Source organism: Canis aureus, chromosome X, assembly GCF_053574225.1.
Source record: "Canis aureus isolate CA01 chromosome X, VMU_Caureus_v.1.0, whole genome shotgun sequence".
In the NCBI taxonomy this organism is placed as follows: domain Eukaryota; kingdom Metazoa; phylum Chordata; class Mammalia; order Carnivora; family Canidae; genus Canis; species Canis aureus.
Window position 1 is genome coordinate 6,130,725 of NC_135649.1, and position 19,585 is coordinate 6,150,309.

The following is a 19,585-nucleotide window of genomic DNA, read 5'->3' on the forward strand; positions in this document are numbered from 1 at the left end:
GAGAAGGGGCGGGGCGGGGCGAGCTTGGGGGCGTGGTTTTGGGCGGGGCCAAGGGGCGGGGCTGGGGAGGAGAATGCGGGGCGGGCCTGTGGGAAGGAGCTGTGGGAGCGGGAGCCGTGAGACGGGGCTGGGGGAGTAGCTGGGGCGCACCTGCCAGAGGATTCAGCTCCGGGTGTGAGAAAGAGTTGGGGAGGAACTAGGGCAGTGAGCGGGAAGGAGCAGGACGGAGCCGGCGGCAATGTTGCGGAGGAGGTGCTCTGCCAAGAGCAGGTTGGGCCTTGGCGGTGTAGCCGGGGGAGGTGCACGGGGCTCTGGGGAACGCTGGGTAAGCGGAGCTTGGGGCAGAGCACAGGACTATCCGTGGGCCCCTGGGGATGAGGACCTGGGGAGTTGTAGGGCAGGGTGGGAGACCCTGGAAAGCCAAACTTGGAGTAGGGCGTGCCTGGTGGAAAGCTCGGAGGAAGAGCTGCGGCTGAGCGGGGCGGGGCTGGGAAGGGGCAGGGACGGATTGGCGGAAGGGTTGGAGAAGTAGCTCCCAGCGGGGTCTGGGGCTGGAGCACGGCTCGGGGGAGGAGCTGTGGAGGTGCAGGCGGGACTGAGGCGGAGCAGAGGCTGGGAGGAGCAGGAGGGTGCTGGGGAGGGGTAGGGCGAGTTGAGGGAAGGCTGGGGGGAGGAGCTGGGGCGGGGCTAGGGCGGAACATGGAGGGCCTGTTTGGGTACCTGGTGGAGGTGGGGCGAGCCGGAGGACAGCTGTGGGGAGGAGCTGGGGAGGAGCGGGGTGGGCCTGGTGGAATAGCTGGGAGGAGGAGCTGCAGAGGAACTGGCGCGGCTCCGGGTGGGGGTGGGCGGCTGGGTGAGATTCTTAGTGTAGCTGGGAGGCGGGGCTGGGGAGGAGCTGGGTGGGACTGTTGGGGCAGTCGGGAGGCGTGGCCGTGCGGGGCGGGCAGGAGTAGTTGGGGGGTAGTCAGGAGGCGTGGCCGGGGAGGGGCAGGCCGGAGTGGTGGGCGGAGGGACGGGTCGTGGCTGGGACGGGGTGGGTAGGAGTGGTGGACGGGGAGGCGGGGCTTGGCCGGGGTTGGTGGGGCCGGATTGGGGGGCGTGGCCGGGAGGGGCCTGCGGGGATAGTGGGCAGATGGGCGGGGCGTGGCCGGGGAAGGGCGTGCCGGAGTGGTGGGCGGTCGGGGGACGTGGTCCGGGGGCGGGCAGGAGTGATGGGCGGGGGGGCGGGGCTTGACCGGCTAGGACGGGCCGGATTGGTGGGCGGCCGGGGGGGCGTTGCCCGGGGGGGCGGGCAGGAGTGATGGGCGGGGGGGCGGGGTTTCGCTGGGGTTGGTAGGGCCGGATTGGTGGGCGGCCGGGGGGCGTGGTCGGGAGGGGCCTGAGGGGAGGAGGGGCGTGGCCGGGGACGGGGAGGCCGGAATGGTGGGCGGTCGGGGGGCGTGGTCCGGGGGGCGGGCAGGAGTGATGGGAGGGGGGAGCGGGGTTTAGCCGGGGTTGGTAGGGCCGGATTGGTGGGCAGCCGTGGGGTGCTGGTGCGGGGGTGTTGCCGGGGAGGGGCCTTCGGGAATGGTGGGCGGAGGGGCGGGGCGTGGCCGGGGAGGGCTGGCAGGAGCGGTGGGCGGTTCGTGGGCGCAGTCAGGGGTGGGCGGGGCGGGAGTGGGTCCCCGGGAGCGACGCGGGGGCTGGGACTGGGCGGCCTGGTGGCCGAGGCCAGGTAGTGTCTGACCCCCGTGCGACAGGCGTCCAGTCGGCGCCGCAGCGGTGTGAACAACGCGGCTGCCCCAGCGACCTCAGCGACCTCGGGTGACTCTCAGAATGGACCCCGAGAATACGGAGGCCGGGAGGGGCGGCGGGGACGTGTCGGGTGAGGCCTGCCCCTTGGGAGCTGATGGCAGGGGCGGGCGAGTCTCCTTCCAAGCCACCCTGGGACGGCCAGCGGGGTCTTTATCTGAACTTTTTTTGCAGGTGAGAAGAGAAATTCTCCTGTGTTTCCTGCTGCGCCTCTAACCTGACCTGTGCCAGATGAAGCCAACGGCCCTGTCGGTGCTGTTTCCTATCCTCTACCTCCCAGTCAGGGGCTCCACACACTCAGTGTTGTGGCGCTTTGCTCCTTGGGTTCCCTTACCCTCACCCTCCTTCCGCAGTTGCTTGGTGACCGAGTCCTGTGTCCCTGCCTCTCACATGCCTGATCAGAATAAATTCTCCTCTTGCTGTCCCCAGTGCTACTTCCTTGAGTTCAGACCTGCGGTCTGCACCTCCCCACCTGCCTGGACATTTCTGTCTTTCCTCCTCCAGTGAGTCCTCCACATGCCAGCAGTTTAGTTTGATTTCTTAGCCGCACATCTCTCCTCGGCAACCCTGTACTGAAAACACTGGTGAACCCTCTCTTATTTAGGCCCGGCACCTCGGGCCCCAGGAGAGCCTGCCAATGCCACTAGCTCTCTCCATCCTTATAGCCAAACACTCTGGGTCACTGTGCTGCAGATTCCCTGTGCCCTGAGTGCACATATTTTCCAAACTGCCTGCAGCCTGGAATATCCACCTCCTCTTCCCCTGGAAAACTCCTGTCCTCCTTCCAGGCATAACTTTAGCATCCCCTGTATTGCCCCACGCCCAAGCATGAAGCACTCTTCTCTGCCAGTTCTGGAAGCACTCTGTACTTTCTTTCCTACCTTCCTTCCCTGGACTCTCATCTCCCAGTGCTGTAAATGCTCTCCAAACGTCTGTAGCCCCCTCAGGGGCACCAAGTTCCTCACAGGCAAGGACTATGTCTTCCTCGGTTCTGTAACCCAGGTGCTCAGGACACGGTAGTCGCTCAGAGAGGACTGCTTTGTCTTCCAGTGAGCTGCACAGTCTCTGCAGAACCTGGAGGAAACAGGAATGCTGGCCATGTCTTCGTAGAGTTTAGGCCTCAGGCCTACAGAGACCATTTTCTGCAGACCACAATTGTGTGTCCATAATACACCGTGTCTTCCTTTTAGAAAGTCCTTGCTATTTTACCATCGCTCTTTGTCGTGCCACTGTCTCCAAGACAGGGCCTCTTGCCTTTGTAGTTTCTCATCCTTCTCTCCGGCGACCTTGTTGCTAGGCCCCTGGCTGCAGCTGCCCCCTTATGACCTGGCTCCTGCTGTTTGTCTTAGTGCTCATCACTCTGGTTCTGCTATCCTCTTTGGCCCAGATGCTCTCCTGCCTACCTGATCCTCTGTGCTCAGTGTGATCCGTATGCACCTCCTCCCTTTCTCTCCTTCCCTGAGCCTGTCACCCATTCTTTCACCTGCCAGGAGGTGCAGACCACAAGGTGCAGAGTACCTTTGCCTCCCCACCCCCTGTGCTTCTTTAACCTTAAGGCCAGAGAGGCCTCTGGTTTGCTCCTGCCACATGTTTTGCAACATTTGGGACCAGCTTGACCCAAATCCCTGGTTTCCCTCATATATGTCTTGGCAGGTCTGGTTTCCTCCTCTCTGAAGTACTTTTTGCCCGTCTTTCTATTGAATGGCTTGTAGCTCTTGTACCGAGTTCTGAGAGCACCTTTTCTTCTTTTAATTTTTCTTAAGTAGGACCCACACCCATCATGAGGCTTAAACTCATGTCCCCAAGATCAAGAGTGGCAGCGGGAGCTCTTTTTGTTTTGTTTTTTTTTAATAAACTTATTTTTTATTGGTGTTCAATTTACCAACATACAGAGTAACACCCAGTGCTCATCCTGTCAAGTGCCCCCCCCCAGTGCCTGTCACCCATTCACCCCCACCCCCTGCCCTCCTCCCCTTCCACCACCCCTAGTTCGTTTCCCAGAGTTAGGAGTCTTTATGTTCTGTCTTCCTTTCTGATATTTCCCACACATTTCTTCTCCCTTCCCTTCTATTACCTTTCACTATTATTTATATTCCCCAAATGAATGAGAACATATAATGTTTGTTCTTCTCCGATTGACTTATTTCACTCAGCATAATACTCTCCAGTTCCATCCACGTTGAAGCAAATAGTGGGTATTTGTCGTTTCTAATGGCTGAGTAATATTCCATTGTATACATAAACCACATCTTCTTTATCCATTCATCTTTCGATGAACACCGAGGCTCCTTTTTGAAGTGTGGATCCTCATTCCACCTTGGTTCTTTGTGTTTCAGGTTCCTCCTCTCTGGTTGGGGGCCTGGCAGTAGGCTGCCCATCTCTTCCTGGTTTTCCTGGGACTCTTCTGCTTATAGCATTGCAAGTTCTGTAGCCAATCAAGATGGTTAGTCACCCTGCCCCTGGGATGGAGAGCACTTGTGGGGAAAGACTTGTGTAGTTTTTTTGCTCCCTTAGGGGTGCGGTGGATGTTCTAGTTCTTCATGGGAAGGGGTGGGCCACTGCCAGAGATTCACAAGTTTCAGAATCATCTTTGGAGTCTGTCTCTTCTGGGGCCTTCCCTTAGATGTCCCTTCCCCTAGATTGTGGCAGGGATGCAAGTTTTCTCAAGTGGGCTTCTGATATTGATATGACATACCTGCCTTTTTTTTTAATTTTTTTTATTTATTTATGATAGGCACACAGTGAGAGAGAGAGAGAGGCAGAGACACAGGCAGAGGGAGAAGCAGGCTCCATGCACCGGGAGCCCGATGTGGGACTCGATCCCGGGTCTCCAGGATCGCGCCCTGGGCCAAAGGCAGGCGCCAAACCGCTGCGCCACCCAGGGATCCCCGACATACCTGCCTTAATTAAACGTTCAGCCATCTTCGAAGTTTCCTATCAAATCCTGAGTTTGACTTTTGCCCACTGTCTGAGGTGGGGGATACTTTGTAAGCTACCAAGAAAACTGTGGAGCAAACTCCCTTCATTTTCAGCTTTTTAATCACCCTTAGCTTCTCATGAGCTTGTGAGCCATCAATGCAGAGAGGTCACCTCCATCCATTCCCATTGTCCTTGGAGTTGACATCACACATTCCACATACTTGGATCTTCTCACCTGCCAGCCCAGTGAAAAGTTCTAGTGTGAAGGTTCTTGAAGCTGGACTCTATCCTTATGCTTGAGGCTATCTGCACACCACCTGTCCTCCAGAATGGGTCCTTGTCACCAGTGGGGCAGGGAAAGAGTAACCCCATATCTAGAACCCCATCTCATCACCTGCTTTTTGGGCCACTCTGGAACCCCTCAGGTTAAGTCCTTCAGGAAGCTGACCCTAAGAGAGAGTTATGAATGCCAAAGACTGGGGTCGAACACCCACTAAAGGAGCAGGGAGTGGGGGGGTTGGGCAGGGTGTTCCTTTGAACCAGATGCTGACCTGACTTCTACCAGCCTAGGGATGAAGGGCAAGGATCATCATTACAGGGTCCACATCCAGCCTGGCATATAGGCTCTCACAGCGGGGCCTGAGGCCCTGCAATCCATATTGACTGAATGGATGAGTCAGCTCCCAGAAGGAGTGGCTAAGGAATAGGTATATGCTGAGTGGCACATGCAGGGCACCAGCCACCTTTGCTAGGGCAGAGCCACAGTACTCTACCCTGTGGCTGACACAGTGGGAGGTGATTTGGCCACTTGTATGTCAGATACCTGCTGGATCAGGAAGGGCATTTGCCATCCAGGTGTCTACTAGCACTGGTGTCCACATAGCCTGATGAATGAGGCCAGATCTGGGTACAAAGCTTCGTAAGGCAAAGCATGTTCAAGTCAGTGGCCACCCATCGGTGGTGAGCCAAAGAGGCTCTTTGATGGTGTGCACTCACCTCTGTGCTACTCCAGGCTGATTGGAAGCAACTTCCAGGCAGGCGTGCAAGCTGTGGGACCTGAAAGGAGGCAGAATGAGTTTGGGTAAATGTGAATAAGAAGGAACTACTGGTGTAGAGAAAGGAGCTGCAGAAAGCTTCACAGAGGAAGAGCTGGGTCTTGAAGGCACCTCAGGGCTTTTTGGGTGGAAAGTGGGGGAAGGGCTGCCAGAAAGGGCCAGATGCTTGCAGAGAACTGAAGGAAGGTTGCTGGCTGGAGCAGGCATGTTTGTGAAGGGCACATTAATTCGGGTCTGTGGTGGAATTTTTGGCCTAGGAGTTTGGCAGATGTTGATCCGCTGTGAAGTTGCATTCATTGCCCACAGAGGGAAGTTTGTGAGTGCACACACAAAGCTATCTAGAAGAGGCTGGCCAGGCTCCTGTCCTCTGCAGGGGAACCACGGCAGGAAGTACAATGTTTTTTCTATGGCCACAAACCTGGGACTGATCTGTGGCACTGCCACTTCTGCAGTGTCAGTCCAAGCAAATCACTTCACCTCTCTGAGCCTCAATTTCCTCCATCCAAAAGATGGGCATGATATAAAAATCTTAAGGAGTAATAATATTTTCCAGTTTACCTCCTGGGGGTGAGGATGACACGAGGTAGTTCCCATGAGAGCGATCTATAAACCATAAAGCATTCTTCTGCAAATTGTGGGTGAAGAGGCATCTCTTCCAGAGAAGGCTTTGCTACATAAGAGTGTGTGGGTGCTGGCCTGTGCCTTGACACCTGCTGATGGGAGATAGGCAGATGCCAAAAACTCTTTAGCTTGTAAAAGAGGAGGAAGAGTAGTCATACCCTTGGCCCCCAGTCCCAAAGCTCCTACAGGATGTGGCCTGGTTGGGGTCTCAGGTGCTATGCATGGATTTTGACCAAAGATGTATAGTGAGTGGCCCCTGGGGCCAATGGGGGGCATTGTGAGCCTACTTGAACTGCCCAGGTTTGAGAAGTGGGGGCCCTATGGGTGCTGGGGAGGCATAAAATTCGGAGTCTCTTCCCAGATCTGTGTGGGAATCAGTGTCAGCCTGCTGCCTCAGGTCACCCAGGTCCAGGATCTGCTATCCACAATTCTGTCATTCATAAAGCTTTGGTAACCAAAAGTGTTTTCTTTTCATCTTAAAGATTTTATTTATGTATTCATGAGAAACAGAGAGAGAGGCAGAGACACAGGAAGAGGAAGAAGCAGGCTCCCTATGGGAAGCCTGAAGCGGGACTCGATCCCAGGACCCAGTATCACGTCCTGATCCAAAGGCAGATGCTTAACCACCGAACCTGGGTGTTTTCATAAGCTTGACCTAAACTCTTTTGGTGGTAAAACCGAAAATGGATGGCATGAAGTTATTTAGAGAATCCTGAATTTTCTTTATCTCTTTCTGGTTCCATTCTTTATTTGGCTTGTTAGTAACACTCGGTGTTAACGGTCACATGTTTCCCTGCAGCACTGTCCACGTGTTTGCTAGACCCAGCAAGGGTGTCACCATCATATGGTCTGTCCCCATCACCTTTCTGATTTCTGAAACTCCTCTAGCCCTGAGATTTTGGGTAAGGCGGTGTGCACTTGTGCTGCTAATACCAGCCAGAGGCAACATTTGTTGAAGATTTACGGAGGGCCAGGGTTCCTAGATGTATGGCCCTCCTCCAGCCTTCAGCCAGCAGGGACGCCCTTCCTGAGGCAGGCAGGACTGGGTCCACTCAGATGGCCAGATGCCTCCCTTGCTGCCAACCTGCATCATAATGAGAAATCTTGTTGGGTACCAACCACATCTCCCCATACTGGCTGAACGTGGAGCTCAAAACAGGAGGGCCCCTGGGTGAGCATGTCTGTTCACTAGTCTTTTGTATCAACTACAGTGGGCCAAAGCCTTACTTCATGTGGTCCTGAGCCCCCATGCTGTCTCCCAGTGCACACAGACCCTGGGCCTGCTCACATGACTTCAGGGGTACCATGTGATTCGGAGTCTGACTGTGAGCTGAAGGTGATGACGCAGGCAGCTTGGTGGCCTCAGAGGCCCTGCTGCAGCTTTCATCATGTGCTCTTCACCAGCCCCAGTGGGAAAGTGTGGGCAGGGAGGGCACAGCCTGCCCTGGTCACCCTTGCACAGGCCCCTGCCCAAGCGGCCTGTCGGTTCTCTCCGAACAGAACAGTAAGATGCCAGAAAACAGCTTGCCGAGGCCAGTCTTTGATGCTCTCATTTTTGTCCAGCAAGTCTATTTTTTTTCCACGAGGGATGTGTTCTCCCCTCACCTTGAGGCATCCTCCATGGAGAGCTCATGTCTTGCAGCCAACCCAGGGGAATGTGAAGGAGGCAGGGTGGGGAGGCAAGGCTGGGCAGCCTGGAGGCCGACACAGGCAGCACAGGGCCTGGCACACGGGGGGCACCTACCACAGGGTCGTGTGTGAAGGTCACACGGGCACACGTGGCTGGTTTATTGTCTTCCTCTTCACCGAAGCAGTGCTGAGGCTAAGCGAGGGAGCAGGGCTGGAACCCTGTCATGGCCAGTCTTTGTCACCTAGAAGCTGGGTGACCTGAGCTTACCTCCATGTGCTCCTCCTCTAAACTGAGGACAGGAGGACCCACACCCAGCGCTGCTGGAACAGATACTTCTGGCAGTGGCATCCAGTTCTTATTGCATGCTTGGTGGCTAAGAATATTATCATTAGAATTAATCCGGAGTCTGAATTGCCAAGTGCATGTGTTCCCTGAGCAAAATTAGGGAGGTGTGCCAGCCGACATCTGGAAGCTGTGTCTTGCCTGCCCACCCTGCTTCTGTGCCTCAGTGACCCTCCGTGTAACCTGATTGCCTGTGAAGACATGCCGTGATCGCTCTCACAGCACCGGGGCTGAGCAGCCCAGACCAGGGTCCCCAGCCTGCAGCAGTGTGGCATCGTGGCTAAGAGGCCCGGGTTTGGGTTCCAGCTCTGGTGGCTGTGAGACCTTGGGCCAGTGATGCCACTTCTCCAAGTCTTGGTCCAAACCTCTGTGTGCTGGAGTTGATAGCAGGGCACGGGCCCCAGGGCAGCAGTGAGGACTCACTCGGGTGGAAAGGCTGGAATGGATTTGGTGCACAAAGATGTTACAGGAAAGAGAAGCAAGACAGTGGTGTTGGGATCTTCTGACTTGCCCCCACCCCACCCCCACACCAGCTGACAAAGGCACAAGAAGTACTGATGCCACCCCACCACCAGCCTGCTATCATATGCTCCAGGAACTTATTCTTTAAACAGCTTATTGTTGATATAGAAGACAAGTTACACAGGAAATGGAAAACCAGGATTCCCTTCATCTTAGTACCATGAAAGGGGCACCAGGAAAGTGCCACATGTGCTCCCTGGAGCCTGTCTGGTATCTGGGCAGGCATCGCTGGAATGAAGGCCAAAGATCCCCATGCTACAGACTGGCTTTATAAGTGGAGATGTTTTGCTGGCCCAGCTGGCATCTCTCTGAAGCCCACAAGCCATGGTGTGGGGCTCGGGTGAGCTGACAATCACTGTATGCCCCAGTGAAGCTGGAGCTGGGTAAGCTGGGTAGGCTGGGAGCTGGGACTCCATGGGCTAGAGCCCAGCCAGGCAAGCACAGCCTGCTACACGCAGCTCCTGTGTATTAAGTGCCTGCTGGAGGCTGGGAACGGGGCCCCTAGGTGGTCTCTTTGTGGGATTCACCTCGCCTGGTGAGGCCCAAAGAAGTCTGACAACAGGCTAAGTCCCCACTGTGGAGCTAGGATTGAAATCAGCTCTGATGGCAGAGCCCGTGCTCTTTCAACTGCCCCATTATGTGGCCACTCAGTGCCCTGTCACCCAGGGCTAGGACTGGGAGTCACAAGGCTTTGCTCCTGCCCACTATCCAAAGGCAGCACTCGGGGCCCCAGGATTCAATGGAGAGAAATCGCAACATTGAGGGCTTTTGAGGACTTTAAATGTGAACAAGATATCCCCAGAGCAAGAACACCCTTCAGAATGCCTGCCACCTGTGACTATTTTTATTGGTCCCATAGAGACCCTTAGAGACGTTTTCCATATTGACAGACTTTTTTAATGACGTTACAGAAAAGTCACATCACACCAGTTCCACAAAGGGGAACGCACGCTGCTTCCCAAATGCCACGCTCATTCAAGGAAAACATAGATGACTATGTGTGGTATATAGAGACCTCATGCCTTGCTAAAGATAGAACTGAAATTCTTGGTGAGACATGTCATCCCTTTCAGTAGCTAACCATGTCATAGCAAATGAGGGCTGATGTTCCTCATCGAGCCAGCAAGGTTGGTGACCACTCTATTTTGGTGTCAACTATTAACGTCACGCGGGCATCTGTTGGACAATGCATATGGTGATTTGGTGCACCTCCGAGGAGTTCTTCTGTGCTTCTGTTTTTATCCCTCAGTGGTGTCATATTTCAGGCTGTCTTTAGCTGTCCCTTTTATCAATGCATGGTTCCACACCTGAGGTGTGCTTCATAGGACACCAGGAGAAGGGCCCTCCCGGAGGAACATCACCACAGCCCTGAAGTGTTTCCCAGTCTGACTCATCCTCTGCCTTTTACTTCAGAAGTGCAGGAGGCAGTGGGGGTCATGTTGGCAATCCAGCTGTGTGCTCCCCTTTGCAAGAAGCATCTGCTTGTCAGAGCCTGAGCGTGCAGGCTGGCGATGCCTGGTGACATCCTGGGCCATGCCTGCAGACCCAGGGACCAGAGCGCCTCCCGTGGCGCAGAAAGCCTTCCACGATGAAAGCCCTGTTTTATTCCCAAAGAGCTGTCATTGTTTCCCTTCCCTGAGGTTCTGTGTAAAGCCAGATCTGGGGGGGATAAGCAGAAATTCTCCCTAAATCCAAGCGGAATGGTAAGCCAGGAGGGGAGGGAGTGGCCACATGTAAACTCCTCATCCAGATGAATGCAACGCAAATGGAGAAAGAGCCAGTCATACCTCATTCAGTGACAGAGCAATGCTTACAAATCCGTGAGTAGGCATTTCTGTGCTACTCAGTTTGTTTTAAGCTTATACTTTATAAAAACAAACAAACAAACAAAATACATTTTTGAGGAAATGAATCACCCGGGAAGCTGCTCTAGCAAACACCGGCGCTCGCGCGACCCCTGGTGGAGGCCTTCTAGAAACGCTCTGCTTCCTAGCCCCCAACAGCTGGAGGGCCGCTGGCTCCAAGCCCTGCCCGTGCACCCAACCTGGGCTAAGCTGGCAGAGTCCATGAAGAGAAAGATGGAAAATCTGGGCTTGAAGAAGGGAGATGAGAGAGGGAAGAGAAGTGGGGAGGGAAGGGAAAGATTGCTTACCGGATAATGTAAGATGTCCAGAAGCAAATGGGACTGTGACGAAGTCCTTCCCTAGGAGAGAATCATCTTGCCTTATAAAGTCCTTGGCTCCATGTGTGACCCAGGGTAGGAGCGGCAACTGTGAAGGCTGCGGGGTTATCCAGCCCCTCCTCTGCCCCTCATGCTCCATGGGGCCTCTGCTTTAACAGAATCAGATGCTGGTTGTGATCTGATTCACTCTCACCACCATGTGCCCCCAGCTTGGAGCCAGACTGTGATTGCTGCATCACAGACCCTAGGGGCAGCCCAGCCCCAGCCCTGTCTGTCTGGCCCTCCTCAGGCAGTTGACTGTGAGTAAATCAGAAGGGAGATTATCCTGGGTGGGTCTGACCTAATCATCAGATGAGCCTTTCAAAAGAGGGCCAGGCCTTCCGTGAAGTTAGAGCACTCCCTGACTGGCTTTGGAGAAGTAGACCACCATATTGTGAGAGCACTGATGAGAGGGTCATCTGGCAAGGAACCGTGGGTAGTCTTGGGGACCTGAGAGTGGCCCTGGACTGATGGCCAGCTCACAAATGGGACCTCTGTCCTACATCCGCAAGGAACTGAATTCTGCCAACAACATGAGGTTGAAAGGGAAGCCAGTGCCTCAGATGAGAATACAGTGCCAGCCAGCATGTTGATCACAGCCTTGGTGAAACTGAGCTGGGCAAACGGCCCAGCCCAGTGGCACCCAGACTTCTAACCAATGGAAACCATGAGGTAATGAATTAGCGCTATTTACAGTCCCTAAGATTGTGGTGATTTGTCACACGGCACTCCTGGATCCCTTTCTCTCACTCATTGAGGACTCCAGCACCTGGCTCACAGGCTTGCTTGGCACCCTGAGCCCTGTTATTATCCTGGGTGACTTCAGCATCGGCCTGGGCAGCCTGTGCCACTCACAGCCCCTTGCTTTCTTCCGCATCTCTGACAACCTCTCTTCCTCTCCACCTCAGCCTCCCATATTCAAGGCCATATCCTAGACCTTTTCATTGTCAGAATCTGCTCCACCTCACATGTCTTAAACTTCAGGATCCCACTCTGACCTAGACCAGTTCTTACACCCTCAGTCTTCACAGTCGTCACCCAAACTGCTCTCTCCCTGGCTCTCTCCACTTGTCACTCTCGTCCTGCTGCTGCTACTTCCTGCTCAACAAAACACGTGCACAAGGGGCGCGTGTTGTGCCAGCTGGGCCACGTCATTTTCTGTCTGAAGAAGCCCACCTTCTTCTGCACAGCCCATCGATCTCAGTATGTTTGAAATGTCTGTAAGTTGTATTAGTTTTGGGGGGCTGCTGTGACTAAGTGCCACAAACTAGATGGCTTAGAACAACAGAAATTCATTGCCTTACAGTGCTGGAGGCTAGAGACTGATGTTAGGTGTTGGCTGAGCCATGCTTCCTCTGACACCGGTAGGGGAAGGATCGCTCCTTGCGTCCTCCAGCTTCTGGTGGTTTCCTGGCAAGTTTTTCCATTCCTTGGCCTGGAGATGTGCCACTCTCATCCTCCACATTCATGGGAACATCTGCCTTCTGTGTGTGCTTGCGTTTGTCCAAAAATCCCCTTCTTATGGGGACTTCAGTCAGATTACGCCCCACCTTAATGGCCTCATTTCAACTTGATTATCTTGTCAAGATCCTATTTCCAAATAAGATCAGATGCTGAGGTTTTTTTGGGTTAGGACAGCAACACATATTTTGGGGGGGGGGATGTGGGGGGGGTACACAATTCAACCCAAAACAGAAGTCAAAGAGAACAAAAAGCATATAATACAAAGCAAAGAGCCTGTGCCATAGCCCTCAGCAGTCCTATTCTCATTTTGAATAATTCTAGTTTCACTTCTGGTAGTTTGCTTCTGTCTGGGTAAACACTGTGCTTCTATCTATATCAACTTCTTATGTTAACTTTAGACATTCTCAGCTGACTTCTTGTGGTGATAGAGGAGATTATGGTTCACTCATCATTGCCTCTTTCATGTATATTTTAAACTTTTGACTGCAGGAATCGATCAAACATAGAGGCACATAGAATAGTATCCTAAAGCTCAGTGCTCATCACTAAAATGTATCAGTTACAGACTCGTGACCATTTCATCTCTGCCTACCATTCTCCTTTATCTTAATCTATCAATATATCACTATTTCCAGGTTTCTTTTTATCTTGAGATAATATCCCCATACCTCTATGTCTTCTCCCATCAACTGGAGACAATAACTACCGGTTTTCTACTTTGCAATGCTACCGGTTTTCTACTTTGCAATTCACGTGCCAGGGCTTCCCTCCACCTCTATCCTTTCCTTCCTCCTTCCAACTCTCTGACAATTGTTGCAGGTCAGGTCCTCAGGGACCCAGGCTCTAAGCTGGAGATCAACGTGCAGGAGTTTCTTAGGGAGTAATCTCCATATCAATACCTGTTGAAGGGAAGGGAAGAGATTGGATGGATGGAGAAGGCGGGCTGTGATGCAGTCTCAAAACATGCTCTGGCCCATCGCCTGGGGAGCCCTGAAGCTGGGATGGCCTTGCAAAGATGTGGATGTAGGCTTCCTGAGGACTGGTGTGATTTAGTCAAGGTAGCTGTCTTTATCCAACGCCATTTCTGGGGAGGGCCGACAGCAGCTGACAGCCCTCAAGCCAGCTAGGGAAATAAGAATTTCAGTCTTCAGGGAGTTCTGAGCAGTGCATCGCAGCACCACCACAGATGTGTTTGTACTTTTTTCATTGCTCTTTAACTGTAATTCAGTCTTCTGGGCTTTGTTTCACTTCTTTTTTTTAAGATTTTTATTTGTTTATTCGTGAGAGACAGAGAGAGGCAGAGACATAGGCAGAGGGAGAAGCAGGCTCCGTGCAGGGAGCCCGGCTTGGGAGTCGATCCCGGGTCTCCAGGATCACGCCCTCCTGGGCGAAGGCAGCGCTAAACCGCTGAGCCACCTGGGCTGCCCAAGTCTTCTGGGCTTTGTAACGGGTTGATTCTCAAAGCTGAAAAGTACACAGCTGTGCAGTATTGTGACTATGGTCATATTATTCATTACACTGCAGTGTAGGGTTAGGATTCCATTCCCATCTCTTTTTTCAGTTGAGGTACAGTTGACATGCAATGTTATATTAGCTTCAGGTGTACAACATAGGGATTGGACGACTCTATATGTTACTCAGTGCTCATAAGAAGTGTAGTCCCCATCTGTCACCATGCATGGTTATTACAATATTATTGACTGTATTCCCTATAGTGTACTTTTCATGTCTGTGACTTATTTATTTTATAACCAGAGGTTTGTACCTCTTCATCCCCTTCACCTATTTCGCCTATCCTCCCACCCCTCCCCCCTAGTAGCCATCAGTTTGTTCTCGGTATTATGAGTCTGCTTCTGTTTTTATTTTATTTGTTCACTGGTTTTGTTTCAGATCCCATTTCTATAGTTATTCATGACCCCCTTGCCTTTCAAATGACAATGTTCAAATGGAGTCTCCTCTTTTAAACCTTTTATTTTCTGTCCCAAATCTTACCACATTCTCATAACACACGAGAATGTGTTATGTTAAACCGTGACTCTCTTTTATAGTTTTTGTTTTTCCTGGGATTTCTGGCTGAATTTTTATTTGGAGATGGGAGAAAGAACAAATGCCTTCTTATAGCCACAGCCTTATCTTATCTTTCAGCTTTTTTTTTTGTTTCTGTGTAAGTGCTGCAATCCTTCCCATTCTTCTTCTGGAAGGCCACTGACTTCTGTTCCAGTTTGAACTGGTTGGTTAATATTTGGACACAGGCTTTTAGAGACTTTTGTTGTTTCGTTTTGCTTTAGGCACTGTATGCTTTCAGCATATGCTTTCCTTCCAATGCCTCAGTTATATTATCTATTGGATGAAATTCCCTTATTTCCTGTGGATCTTCCTTCCAGAGTCTCTAACCTTCTATTTCAATCTGGACCAGTTACCCTCTAGGTCTCCTGACAGTTGTCATGCTGGAGAATTTCCTAAACAAATGTGTATAATTAGTAACTTAATTTACCTATATTTAATGTAATATATATGTTTATATGTATAAATGTATAGTTAATGTAATTTAGTGTAATACATATATTACATTATATATATACATATATATCCTAGTTTTTTATAATAAATTTATTTTTTATTGGTGTTCAATTTGCCAACATACAGAACAACACCCAGTGCTCATCCTGTCAAGTGCCCCCCTCAGTGCCCGTCACCCACTCACCCCTACCCCCTGCCCTCCTCCCCTTCCACCACGCCTAGTTCGTTTCCCAGAGTTAGGAGTCTTCATGTCCTGTCTCCCCTTCTGACACCTCCCACATATTTCTTCTCCCTTCCCTTATATTCCCCTTCGCTATTATTTATAGTCCCCAAATGAATGAGAACATATAATGTTTGTCCTTCTCCGATTGACTTATTTCACTCAGCATAATACCCTCCAGTTCCATCCACGTTGAAGCAAATGGTGGGTATCTGTCGTTTCTAATGGCTGAGGAATATTCCATTGTATATATAAACCACATCTTCTTTATCCATTCATCTTTTGATGGACACCGAGGCTCCAAGTTTTATATACGTATATATTAGCTATGATGATGGTAGTAATGATGGCATTTAGTTGCTGGAGGGCAACTAAAGAAGCCTTGTAAGAAAGGATCAAGTAGGGGGTAAGTTTTTGAATTTTTACATATCTGGAAAAGTCTCCATTCTCTTCCCTGTTTGACAGTTTGGCTATGTATAAATCCGCATGCTGAGATTTTGCATGATTTTTGAACCTCTAAAAGCTTTTAGAATCTTTTCTTATCCTTAGTGTTCTGAACTTTCACAAAACTGTGCATAACCTTGGGTATGTGTTCATTCATTGTGCTAGGAGCTCAAATCATTACAGTCCAAATTCAGTTTTTTTCTTAAGCTCTGAGGCTGTTTTTCTAATATGTCTTTTGGTGGCCATGAGGGCTCATGTGTTTTGAGTATATGCATTCTAGTTTTTCTCCACAACCTCACCAGCACTTGTTATTATAAAAGTTTTTGATAATAGTCATCTTAGTGGGTGTGAAAAGCTACTTCTTCATGGTTTTGATTTACATTTCCCTGATAACTGATGACTTTGAGCATCTTTTTCCATTCTTTCTTGCTGTCAGGTTCTACTGTTTTTGTTCCTTCAGGATTATTTTAAAGGGGGGAAGAGTTATGGTGAACAGAGGGATATGCCACCATTTTGGTGAAGGCCTTATTGCCCCAGTTGCTGAGAGTGCCCTTCCTTCAGAGCTGTCCACCCCTTCAGGGCTTGCCTCAGCCGCAGAGAGCCACCTTGACCAAGCTTGGACCCTCCTAGGGTATAGCTGCATTCAGTGACTTATCAAGGTGACGTATAAATATCTGGCCACATTGGCCTCATTTGAGATGACTCTAAAGGGCTATTCTAGCTCAAGACTGCCCCATGAGGTTAGGCAGGGCCTGTATCACAGCTCAACTGCTGCTTCTTCCCACTCTTGCTCCCTTCTCATCCTTTCTACAGCCATTTCTCCCAAAGGCACTTGCTGATAAACATCCTGCCCTCCTAACTCTGAGTCAGCTTTCTTTCTTTCTTTTCTAAGATTTTATTTATTTGTTCATGAGAGAGAGAGAGAGAGAGGAGGAGACATAGTCAGAGGGAGAAACAGGCTCCCCACAGGGAATCTGATGCAGGACTCGATCCCAGGACCTGGGGATCACGCCCTGAGTCAAAGGCAGATGCTCAACCACTGAGCCACCCAAGCGCCCTCAGAGTCAGTTTTCTGATGAACACAACCCATAAAAGACAATAAATGCATCTGTCTGGTTCACTACTTTGAACTGGAGGTGGAAGCAATAATTATTTATTTAATATTCCAGAAACATATTTAATACTTGCTTGTGCATGTAGAAAGATTGGGGCTGTTTTCTTTGGATGCCACTATTAAGTCTCATGTAGGCACTGAGCTAAAAGTGGTGCCAATCTGGAGACATGGGAGGCCTGATTTTATGATGCTTTCAACTAAATATTTTCATTTTTAGTGAAACCAGGCTATTCCCTTAAAAGCTTCTTGGTGAGCTGAAGCTACTGTGTGAATGGCCTTGATATTTAGGAGGCTGTTTCACACTTTGGTCTGTTGGGGTATGCAAGTACTTGGGAAAAAATATCTGCTTTGTGTTTCTTACATTGGACTCTGTGGCCAACAGAGTAAATCTTCAGCTTTTGCCTTCATGTCTCCTGCATCATATCTCCCTCTACTTCTGCATTTCCTCCTCCAAACGACTCTAGTTGCCCTGATAGCTCAATCTCAGCTCTGTTCTGTGGCCTCCTGGACTTTGTTGGAACATTGAAGATGTCCCCTCTTCCCTCATCTTTCCTTTGATTATGACCATAGCTAGATTAAAGACTGAGAGGCCATCCTTTCTGCCCAGAATTATTTGGCCATCACATCACAGGACAGTATTTCACATCTGTGACTACATTATGATGTACATATGAGTTCATCTTGCTAGCACACACAAAGACTTCTCCTTCTGGTCTTGGAAAAGCCATATGGTAATGGCCCCTGGAGACAGCCACATGGCAGGGAACTTTGGAGAGCCTTTAGGACCTGAGAGTGGCCTCCAGCCAACAGCCAGTAGGAAGCTGAGAACTTGGTCTCTAGAACCACAAAGAAATGGATTTTAGCCAAGAACCACATAAGCTTGACAGAGGACTCTGAACTCCAGAAGGGAATGCAACCAGGCTCCCCACAGGGAGCCTGCTTCTCCCTCTGCCCCTCTCTCTGTGCCTCTCATGAATAAATCAATCAATAAATAAAATCTTAAAAAAAATGATCCCAGAAGATGCAGATGAGACTCCATCTCAAATGCATCCTATGCCCCATATCTGATCCCTCCTATCTGCCACTAGAGACCCAGCTGTGCAACAGAACAGGCTTTCCAGCTGCTCCTTCTGGATGTTCTCCAGCACCTCAGCAGTACGTCAGAGGGTGCTAGAATCAACATTGGACTGAACAAACTTGTCTTTATATCCAACTGCTTCCTCGGGAGAAACTTTACTTTTTGACAAATCAGAAGTCCACGTCTATGACGGTGATCTGGCTACACTGTTCTCCTCCCCATGGATTGTGGGGCCTAGGGGTGGGGTGGAGAGCCTGCAAGGACCAGTCTACCTCCTATTCCTCATATACCCCCCCACCCCCGCCCATGGGCCTAGATGGGGTAGCTCAGGAAATGTTTGCCAACTAGAAGGGAGTCCACAAAAGAACTGCAGATATTTTTGGAGGTAGGAACTGTATATGACTTCCCTCATTCCCTTCTTTGGTTAACCCTGGGGATTACTGAATATTTTTTTATTAAGAGCTTTTGTTTTTTTAGATTTTATTTATTTATTCATGAGAGACACACAGAGAGAGAGGCAGAGACACAGGCAGAGGGAGAAGCAGGCTCCCTATGGGGAGCCTGATGCGGGACTGGATCCCAGGACCCCAGGACCCCAGGATCATGACCTGAGCTGAAGGCAGATGCTCAACCACTGAGCCATCCAGGTGCCCCTATTAAATGCTTTTTGATAAAGTCAAGTATGATGGAATTATGTGCTTAGTTCACAAGCTCACAGGAGATATTTGTTGCCATGAGAAAGTATTACAGATGCCAAGGAAAGAGGAAATAAAGGTAAGAGAGCTTTTCTAAATGTGCACTGGAGTCTTTGTTGACATCAGGCTCAGTTTCCTGAAACATTAAGGTCATACTTTTGAGAGGGAAAGGCTAAGACCCTGAGCAGCCACCAATACAAGGGAAGTGTCAGGACAAGGAGGGACAGTTGAGGTGCCCACTGAGGCCTGACAGCTTGGGTCCTTGGCTGGGACTGGCCCACCTGAGGGACTCAGCATGCTCCGGTCTGGGGAGTGCAGGCAGAGGCTGCAGCATGGCTTCCCAGGCTCCAGTGTGAACAACCACCCACGCTGGCTCCGGAGGAAACAGCAAAGCAGGGGCGGCAGCACCTGGCAGCAGGCTGCACATGATGACCGTGTCCTGGCTACCTCCTGAGGAAGCAGGCCTCTCAAAGAGAACTGCCCTGCTCCTCCACTTCCTGTCTGTGTGTCCTTCATTAAGTGATTTAGGCTCTTTGAGTTTTAATTTCTGGATCTATAAAATAGGAATGATAGTAGTAGCATCTAGCCCACAGTGTTGCTGTGAGGAGAAAATTAGCATGTTGCCTGGGTTATAGGAAGCCCCCAATAATAATACTAGTATTTATGTATTCCTGTACGCAAAAAAAAAAAAAAAAGAAAAAAGAAAAAGAAAAGAAATCTGCCATCTTCGTGGCATAGTGTTAGGTAATCTCAGTGGGAGGTGGGGGTGGGTCAGAGACTGGGAGCAAGAGGGACTGTGCTGTCCTTCTCAACCATCAGCCCCAGGCAGACTGTGAAGGATTCTTGCTGTGGAGGAGGTTGGGGCCCTCACAACTCCGTCTCCTATACCTTGCCGCCCATCTCCAGTTCTCTGCCAACCAGCCAGCGGCTGTGCTGTCCTCTCGCACTG

The 19,585-nt window shown here is 50.9% G+C and overlaps 1 protein-coding gene across 17 annotated transcripts in view; it reads left to right on the top strand.

The window, feature by feature from the left end:
• Positions 1–19,585, top strand: part of LOC144308514 (uncharacterized) — a 310,115-nt gene that overhangs the window by 643 nt on the left and 289,887 nt on the right. For 3 of the 17 annotated variants that reach the window (XR_013374988.1, XR_013374983.1, XR_013374987.1), the window contains exon 2: positions 1,966–2,215. Coding sequence is in view for 1 of the 17 variants with exons in the window: in XM_077889113.1 (XP_077745239.1) it covers positions 239–325; positions 1,740–1,864; positions 4,128–4,234 (319 nt within the window). In the remaining 16 variants the exon portion in view is untranslated. Of the gene's footprint in view, positions 1–70; positions 326–1,658; positions 1,865–1,965; positions 2,216–4,127; positions 4,235–19,585 lie in introns of those variants that run through there. The other 14 variants (XR_013374990.1, XR_013374995.1, XR_013374992.1 and 11 more) reach the window with 13 other exon arrangements.